At 37.6% G+C, this 9,962-nt stretch overlaps 1 protein-coding gene across 1 annotated transcript; it reads right to left on the reverse strand.

The window, feature by feature from the left end:
- Positions 1-2,488: 2,488 nt before the first annotated feature.
- LOC121884497 (natterin-3-like) lies at positions 2,489-8,971 on the reverse strand. The gene is made up of 3 exons (XM_042393344.1): positions 8,915-8,971; positions 8,257-8,385; positions 2,489-3,595 (listed from the first exon to the last, which is right to left on the reverse strand). Exons 2-3 carry the CDS (start codon positions 8,369-8,371, stop codon positions 2,532-2,534), a joined length of 1,179 nt encoding a protein of 392 aa, XP_042249278.1. The 5' UTR covers positions 8,372-8,385; positions 8,915-8,971; the 3' UTR covers positions 2,489-2,531.
- Positions 8,972-9,962: the final 991 nt, after the last annotated feature.

The raw sequence follows: 9,962 nt of genomic DNA on the forward strand, positions 1-9,962 counted from the left end.
TATATGGACATAAGTCCTGAAGTTGGGGGTGTTCCCCAGAGATAAAGCTGAGCTACTGACACACACAAAGTGCTCCCAAGGGACTGTCCATAACCTGTTGTTCTTCTTCTCCTTTCCAAAAAGTTAGGTTGTAAAAAATAGGCAATAAATGAAAAGTTCAAAGCAATAATTGCCTCTGAAGTTCTTCCCTGCACATTACACAATGTGCTGTCTCTGTGTTATGGGTGTATTCATAGGTAGAGGTCTGTCTGCAATGAGGCAATGAGCAAAGTTTTAACTCAGTAGTCAGCATAGTGGTCTATGATCTGGGAGACTCTAGTTCAAGACCCAGTGTAGGGACCTCCTTCGTAAGGTAGTTTATTCATGAACACTTATTGTAACACTTTCTTTTTCTAAAATGAAAAGAGTAATAAAAAACAAAAACAGGATTTTTAAGCCAAATTCCAGTTTTAATTGAATACAAATACAAATCATTTTGCTATACAAATATAGATACGAGGCAATATAGATACGAATACAAATACTGGGCTCTGCACATCCTTAATGTGTATACAAAATGATATCATCTGCATAAAAAATTATGTCATTAGTCTGTGTTAGAATAATAACGTTTATGTAGACTGCAAATAATAATAGACCAAGCATAGAACCTTGTGGTACCCCTTTGGTTGTTAAAAGGGAGGTTGATGTGACAGTTCGTCTGAGTTCTTTCAGACAAATATGCATGAAACCACTTTTGAGCAGGATCATACAAACCAAGACAACATACTTTGTTCAGTAAAATACAGTGGTCAACTGTATCAAGAGCCTTGTAAAGGTCAACAAACAGTGCAACACAGTGATGTTTCTTCTCCAGAGAATGTATCATATCATTTAATATAAAGGTAGACGCTGAGTTTGTACTTTGTTGTTGTAATGTTTGACACTAAAATTATAAGACTGCTGTTTCTGATGACTGCATGTAATAACTTAATACTAATCCACCAGAAGATTTGGTGAATTGGTTTAGAAAACAGAGTATAGTTATATATAGTAGCCTATATTTAGCATTTTTGCACTTTGGGGCATTTTACTGGGTCCTTCATTTGTTACACTTGTTGTCCAAGCACCACTTATCTCTAAGTTGTTTCATACTACTACCATGCTCTTGCTCCTGATTGGATGTTCCTACATATTTATTGAATATTTGTGTGATTGTAACACAGATGTTGCGGTTAGTTTGCCTGTAAGTTCATATGTTATATAGCAGTAAAATGCTATTTTTTTCATAAATTGCATTTGTTTCTTAGATGACACATCTAAAACATGAAGGAAAAGTTAAAATGCTAGAATAAAGGTTAGGGCTAGTAAGACACTTAAAGAACAAAGCAGGTTTATATTTCGCTTTTTAGTAGAACTTCACCAATATTTAACTTTAAATTTTTAACTTTTTTATTATATCAGATATCTTAAGGGGGGACCTGTTATGCTTTTACTTATTTTCAGTCATATATGTATAATATTACAAAGTTGGATTTTCAAACTAAACATGGCCAAAGTGTCAAATAATGAGGTAAATCTATGTAGAAGTAATCCCTGTGAGCAATAAGAACCGGCTTCAGACTGCTCTGAATGCTCAGTTTCCAACATTTCTTTCTAATTTCAAACCGAGCTGATGTCAACTCTTGACAGGTTTCTTTATATGGTGCAGTACTGCAGTGTGTGTGTCAGCTGCTCCGGTTGGAGTTCGCTGCTCCACTCTACTAACATTATGGTATTTCTGTGGCTGATGCTGCTTGCATTGTTCCTCCCTGTATTATTTCTGACTGATCAGCTGAACAAAGAGCTTAAAATATCTCCATATCTTGTTGTGTTGACCGGTTTTATTGATGAATTGTGCCACTAAAGCTCAGCTAAAATGGTGGATAAACAAATTTAATTTTCCTGTAAATTCTTCATAATAAATGTCTCCCATTATTTAGTAATTTAAAAGCTTTTAATTTGAAGCAGCAAAAACAGGAAATATTGGGTTTCCATCAGCAGTAACTTAACACAAATCTGATATGGCTGAAAGCTATAAGTAAAGAGTAAAATAAGCTAGACATCTGAAAGTACAAACACGAACGCAGAGAGAAACTAAACTTTAAACCACAGAGATTCTGTTTGAAGCCACAAAAGTACTGAGAGCTGAACACAGATAAGATAAAGATATCAAACAATAAGCAGGTAATGGGCCAGATATGTCCTGCTGTAATCTTTGTTGCTGCGGATATTCATGTTGTCCACTCGCATATTGTGGATCAGATTTCAGCTCCAACAGCATGGATCTATTTTTTGAGTAAAGAATGAAAACAAGAAGCAAAATCGGACTACTATATTTTGTTTATGTACATATATATATATAATTTTATATATATATATATATATTTTTTTTTTTTTAACTGTGAATCATGCAAAGCTACTCTAGTGGAGTCCACATATAAAAAATAAAAAAAATATGGAGCTGGAAATGAGCATAATAGGTCCCCTTTAAGGACTCTTCCATTTTTCTTTCAATGCTGAGCATCGGATAAAGGATCACAGCGATCCACAACAGCACTGAAGCCTGCAACGTTGACACCGCTGTACATCCCAGAGATGGATGTTCGTCTGGTTACCCCGTTGCGGTAGGTGCGACTAAGCCGTGCTGTGAAAGGCACTTTTATCTTGTACCTATGTCCCCAAAGACTGACAATGCAGGAGTGCTCTTCTGGGACAGGTACGTCCTCCTTCATAGAGAGGGTTTTCGACATCATCATGGTGCTCCCACTGGAGCATTGCTTTGTTGTCACAGCACTGACCTTAAAACCTGCCGAGCTGAAGAATGGGATTCCGGCAGTGATGCTAGCACGGACACCAGCCGTGATGGCAATGCTAGTGCCCCACCTTTTCTCCTCCTGATACTTTTTTGAAAACGTAATTGTTTTCATAAATGCGATCCACTGATTATTGACGATGGAAGACTTGACCATGATCTTTGGGCTATAACCGGTTATTTTAGCTGCCTTAATGTTGTACTTGACATCAGAAATGTGCTCTCTGGAAATTTTCTTGTTAAAGGTCAGGACCTGGTAGGAAGCGTACTTATACAAGGTACCGTACCAGGGAAGAAAGAAGTGCTTATGTCTAACTTGCACCTTCCCAAGACCATAAACGTTCTTTCCAACATATATGTCTTGGTTGGAGCAGGTCTTGACTGAATTCTGAGGCACTTTACCGTTGCTGCTGGATGTCCATTCCAAAACTTCAAAGTTGTCTTTGTTCACCAGGATCTCAAACTGGGAGCATGTAAACACTTTGGCAACACCGGGGTAGCGGCACAATTTACCTCGACCATAGTAACCGGCTTGACAACCGCATTTGCAGACGTAGTCATAGCGTTTTCCGTAGGTGTTGTAAATATAAACAGCTCCACTAGGGAGAGAATTGCCAGAACGCATACGAACCCATTTCAGGGTTGAGGTGGAAGATCTAGCCTGTCTCTTCTGTCTTGACATAGGAGATGACAGAAGAAATTGATCTGTTTGCATTTTTCTGTTAGAGGTGATGTCCTTTGGTGCTGGGTTCAGTACGGAGACTGTATAAAAGAAAGAGAAAAGACACAGGTGCAATGTGTTAGTGGCATGGGTCTGCAGGATGCTGTGAAATATTAAATGTGAATTAAAATCATTTACTGTTGTGGCAGAGCTCATCTTCTTTGGTTATTGTTTGGCACATGTATTATGATGGTTTCATGTTGTTGAGACAATATGAGTACTCATGTTTGATTATCATGAGCATTATAAACTAAAATGGCACGCAACAAATTTCCTATTAAGATGTTGCATTGTTTGGGGGAATTCCTATTGGAAAACAGTTTCTCTAAATTGTTTTGATGCAGTCATCAAATGTGTAACCTCATTCTCTAAACAGTGCCTCAAAACCTCACACCATTAACGCAATTGACCACAACATTATTTAATTTCTCACTGAGTTCACACAAAATGCACAATTTGCAGAACCCTAAACACAATTGTCATTGTGTAGGGGCAATTCTCATTCAACTATGACATGACAGCCAACACAAATTGTACTTTTCTCAGTTGGCTATGTACATTTCCCACTCATATTGACACAGTTGTTCATTGGGTTAATCATTGCATGCAAAATACTATGTACAATGAGCATTGCAAGAGAAGGCAAGCATGATGTGTGATTGGAGTGAGTCACTTCCCTTCCCACAATTGACGAGTGATGGAGAACACATGATGCCAATCCCATCCCACAGGTGCAAAGTGTTGCAGTACTAAACACTAACAAGCACATATAATGTTAAGAGTTCCAGTAACTGAGAATAGAGGGAGAAGCAGGTGCTGCAGAAGGTGTCCGTGTGTATGGTGGTATGGCAGAGGGGAGAGGGGCAAAAAGAGGATGGGGAGGTAAGGGAGGATGGGGAAGAGGGAGGGGAAGATGTGAATATGTCAAACGAGCTCTGGCCATTATCATAGACCATGTAGTGAACCATGGCCTAGTATGTCTGAAGCAGCTTGTTGAGTGTGAGAGAGTAAGTGTTGGATAAATTCTGTTTTGTTTACACCCAATTCCATAGGCCAAGAGTAAAGGAGGAGTGAGTAGAAGAGGCTTTTCTGAGGGAATAGAGGTTTTCAGGGTTGCATTGCCAATGACAGATGCGTTTTTTTTAAAAGCCTTGAATGACAGGGGATGTCTTTGTAGCCTATTGTGACTGTGGCAGGCTACGTGAATACATAGTAGAGAAGGACTGACCAGTTGGTGTCCTCGCTCAGTGGACTCACAGGTCCCAATTTGGTCTTCGCACAAAGAGGGCTGACGCTACAACTGAGCTTGTGTGTTTTAGTACCAGGAAGTACCACGGCTGAACGACTTTCAGATTTTCAAAGCAGGGCAACAATAGAGAGTGTGAACTCCATCAGCTGACCCACCTATTGAAACTCAGAGAGGGAAACCAGGAAGTTTCAAAAACACTTACCAACCAACTGCCATATCCTATTTTCTAGATCAGAGCTTGTTCTTCACTAAAACACAGTACAAATACCACTAATATTTCACTGAAAACACAGCACAAATAATACTAATACTTTACTGAAAAAACTACAAATACTACTAATACTTCACTGAAAACATTACAAATACTACCAATACTTTACTGAAAACACAGTACAAATACTACTAATACTTTACTGATAACACTACAAATACTACTAATACGTCACTGAAAACACGCTTCGAATACTTTGTTTTCAGCAAGAGTCTGAGGTGACTGGAAAAAAGCAGAAGGATATGTATCCATAGCTAAGATGTTCAGTAGAGGACTGGCGGCATTTTTTCTTGTTCTGCACCATTTTGCTGATATGATATGATTGTTATTGTTTTATGATGCTATCCAGGTGATTAAATAATCATACTTGCAGCTTGACCGCTGCAAGTATGATTATTTAATCACCTGGCTCAAATAAAATAACCAGGTCAAAGGCTGGGGGGTTTGGGGGTCCTGCATCATTGCATTTTCACATAATTTTGGACTATTATCATTACAGTATTTGTTAATAAAACACACTATGTGCCATGAAAAATAGTAATCACAAATCATTGGTAAAACAGGCTTATAGTGAATGAATTTGACCAGCGATTTTCTCATCCTTCCATCAGTCAGGCTGTAGCCACTAGCCAGCTGTAGGGACAGGTATGGTTAAGAAAATTTCTTCTTAATGACCATTAAACAATAGTACGGAAGCCCTGAAAGGCAAGCGAGGAAAAAAAAATTCTGGAGGTCCAATTTCTGATCTTAATTGTTTTCTCTCTTGTGTTCAAGAGTTAAGGACGAGTGAAAAAAAAGGTTTTGCCAGGATAATCTTTCTAAGTTCCATAAAAAAAATTTTAAAAAAAATTCCTCTGTGAAACAGGTGAAAAAAAGTTTTGCCAGATGAAAAAAAAGTTTTGCCAGGATCATTTTTCTAAGTTTTTTTTTTTTTTTTCAGGTGTGAAAGTAGCAGGTGATTTTTTTTTTCTTGTTGTTCTCTGTTGTAATACTCATTTTGGCCACAAAGTTTTTTTTTTCCGTCTCTAGCCCACTAGCTAGCGCGCTAACAGCCAATAGCAGTTAAAACAGGAATGCTTTCAGTCCTATTTAGAACATGGGGTAGTGGTGCACTTGTGGCCCCTTGTGGCCAAAATGACTATCACAACAACAAAGACTTAAAAAAAATCCTGACAAAAAAAAAAATTTTCACCTGCTACTTTCACAGATGATGAAGGAAAAAAACTAAAAACTTTGCCCTCTTGAGGCCAAAATGAGTATTACAACAGAGAACAACAGAAAAAAAAAAAGTTTTCACCTGCTACTTTCACACATGAAAAAAAAAAACTGTTCCTGGCAAAAAATAAATATTTCACTTATTTTTTCACTTGTACTTAACTCATGAACACGAGAGAAAAGAATTAAGATCAGACTTAGAAATTGGATCTCCAGAAAAAAAAATTTTCTCACTTGCCTTTCAGGGCTTCCTTACAATAGAGACCAGAGCTGAAGTATCAAAATTTAACAGAATTTATTTTCTTGTACAAGAAGGAGCGTTTCACAACGCAACACGCAGGATGAGGTTACAAAGAAAAAGGCTCCCAGAGGAGTGCCTACAACAGGGTTTTATACACCTTAAGTGGACGTTACAGCTCTTTTCTTAATCTATCACATACAGAATTATAGATAACATCATGTCTGTTTTCAGTTCTCCTGTCCAGGAGCCATCCTGCCCAACTGATCCCCAGATGACATGTCTCACCCTGTCTCCAACGAATTTTTATTTCTATATCTTCCTCTTTACAAATATAATGCTGAATTTCCTTTAACCTTAGCTAATAAGTCTGCTGATGTTGCAGAGTTGCAGTACAAGACAGGAACAATTCATCATGATCTAGATAAAATATTAACACTCATACACAGTGTAATCATAATTTTTATAACAGGTATGGTTACAATTTTATCTTTATCTTATCCATAGGCTTACACTTATCAGCCGGGTTCTTTATCAATACTCTTATCGGTTCCTTTTAATGACTGAAGAATTGTTTTGTTTTGTTTTTATATTATCTTTAAAAAAAGAACAAATTCAGGACAGGATTAGAAAAGAAGATTTAAATATGACAAAATATTGTTTCTACAGCAGTAACAGTAGGCGTTCAGGTACAGTGTTGAGTGTAGGTCATCCATGTTCTGGAAGCACTCAAAGCCCGATACACAAATTTGACTGTAGTTATGCGTGTATAATGGAGGAAAATAGACTTGACGGCACTATGATAAAACATAAGAAAACCCTGAAGCCTAATGATAAAATTGTGAAAATGTGCATTCGAATGTAGGACTAAACTGGCATTAAAAACAGACACACACAAACGCCCCCCCAAGAACACCTCAATGCCCCCTTCTCAAAAATATTGCTTCCAGTGCCCCCCAATATTCTCTGAACGCCCTCTTAGGGGTGGTACCGCCTCCGTTGGGAAACACTAGTCTATAGTAACATAAAGTAAGAACAAGAAAGGATTTTTAAGCAGCTGCTTGTTGTTCCTGAAACATAAATCTGTTCTGACAGAAAAAATAACAGCATGAAATAACAAAATATTTGAAATAATTTATGGTGCTGGGTTGATGCTCTGTACTGTTCATTTTTGTGGAGGACACTATTTTTCATTTGTGAACAGATAGTCAAAACAAATGACATCCAATAAAACTTGAAAAATAATAGTCAAACATTTCACTGCAAGTTCTGATTAATAAAATATTATCCTGTTATGTATTCGTAGGATTTTTAAAATTTCATAATGGATTTGTGTTTTAAATACTGTTGGTTTTAGAGTTAATAAATATTTTACATTCAGACATCACATTTGGATTCATTTCAAACCCAAGAAGAAGAAGACGACATGTTCTGATGAAGAGTTAAAGGTTTGACCAGTTTTAAGGAGGTTAAATAAATCAGAGCATATTGTTTATGCATCATGCTGAAAGCACAAAGCACAAATAGATCTATTTTAAGATGTTTTGTAAAGTTTTTATTTTCAGACTATTGTGCAGAATTATCATATTTGAGTAAATGTTTGGAAGTGGACTGCTGATCAGTTTGTCTTCATTAGAAGGTAGTTAAAGACATTCTGCAGATATTTAGTTTATAAGAGTTTAAATGTTTCTGACAGAAGATCAGTGTTTAATCTGTGTGCAGATCTTACATTGTACATCTTCAGTTCTGTCGGTGGTTTGCAGTTTGAGGTCAGCGGGATCGACGGCAGCAACCGATGAAACCAAAGAGACAAAGAAGAAGGTGGACAAAACAAAGGAAGTCATCTTGACGCAAAAACCTGAAACACAAGAAGAAGGACAGTCAACATACTGACACATAGCTCTGGACATGAGGCCAACATATTTAAAGTTGACCAAATAATTGTAGAGCCTTTAATTCAATAAACAGAGTTTTTTGGTTCCTTAGAAGTAGTTTTGTTTAATCCAATTCAATTCAGTTTTATTTATATAGCACCAAATCATAAGAAAAGTTATCTCAGAGCACTTTTCACATAGAGCAGGTCAAGACTGTACTCTCTCATTTACAGAGACCCAACAATTCCCCCATGAGCAGCACTCAACAACAGTGGCAGGGAAAAACTCCCTTTAAAGGGAAGAACCAGGCTCTAGGTGGGCAGCCATCTGCCTTGACCGGTTGGGTTGAGAGACAAAGAAGCATAATAACAACAATAATAACAATAACAACAATAATAATGATAGAGATATGACTAGCAATAACAGTTCTTATTGCTCTGTTTTAAAGTATGAAGGCTGGATTTGTATTAGTTTAATATGTCAGATAAACAGACAGAGAAGAAGAAGCAGTACCTGGGTTGTCTGATGCCAGTGTCTGTGTTGTCTGATGCCAGTACCTGTGTTGTCTGATGCCAGCACAGTCACCAGCTGAGCACAGCTTCCACAATCACACCTCTACTTATACACATTTCACCATCCAAACATTCGCACACGTTTGACTAAATATGGACAGTTAGCCACTGGAAGAGGAATACATTAAAATTACTCTTGGGAAAGAGTTTATCAGATCAACTGTCTGATTGTTATCATAATACGGTGGCACTGTTCTGCTTGTGACCATGACTCGGCCTCTTTTTTAACTGGTCTGTGTGGTGTGACTGCAATAGGTGTGTGTTGGGTTAAGAACACCATGGCTACTTTTGCACCAGGATTATTTCTGGCACTAATTATTTGGGAATTGTTCATAACATGCCAAACAATTCCAAGTCAAGTCAGGTCATGTCAGTTTATTTATAGAGCACACTTACAAACACACATTGACTAAAGTGTTTTACAGAGAGATTAAAATTATGGCATGGTTTGATTGATGGTTGTGCTATGGAGTGTCCTAAAACTGAAATTTGTCCAGTATGCTGTGTTTGTTCAAGAAGGAGATGAGTCGGGAGAAAACTACTTTTTGAAGAATTTTGGACAAAAACGAGAGCTTTGAGATTGGTCAGTAATTATTAGGAACAGACAGATCTAACTTAGGTTTTGATGATCAGAGGGTGAATGACAGCATGTTTTAAAGCAAGCTGGGACATAACCATAGACCAGAGAGCTATTGATTATTGACAAAATGTTAAGCCCAACAGTGTCCAGCACTTCCTTAAGTAGCCATAAAGGAATAATGCCTAAGGGACATGTACTAGAATTCATATGTGAGATAATATGTCTCTCGCTGTTTGTCAGTGACAGCTGGTTCAGACATTACACCATGAGAGAGACTGTATGCAACACTAACATTGAATTGCAGTGCCTGTCCCTGAGACCTGTCTATCTTCCAAGGGAGTTGAGTAACATTATAATTGGTGCGGTGTATTCAACAGCAACTACAACATACACCCGGAGCCCCTATTTT

This window comes from Thunnus maccoyii, chromosome 18 (genome assembly GCF_910596095.1).
Source record: "Thunnus maccoyii chromosome 18, fThuMac1.1, whole genome shotgun sequence".
Classification (NCBI taxonomy): domain Eukaryota; kingdom Metazoa; phylum Chordata; class Actinopteri; order Scombriformes; family Scombridae; genus Thunnus; species Thunnus maccoyii.

Coding starts and splice junctions, on each gene's coding strand:
- LOC121884497 (XM_042393344.1), bottom strand. CDS start 8,371: ATGACTTCCTTTGTTTTGTCCACCTTCTTCTTTGTCTCTTTGGTTTCA. Junction 3,596..8,256: donor CAGAACTGAAGATGTACAAT/GTAAGATCTGCA, acceptor TCTTTTATACAG/TCTCCGTACTGAACCCAGCA.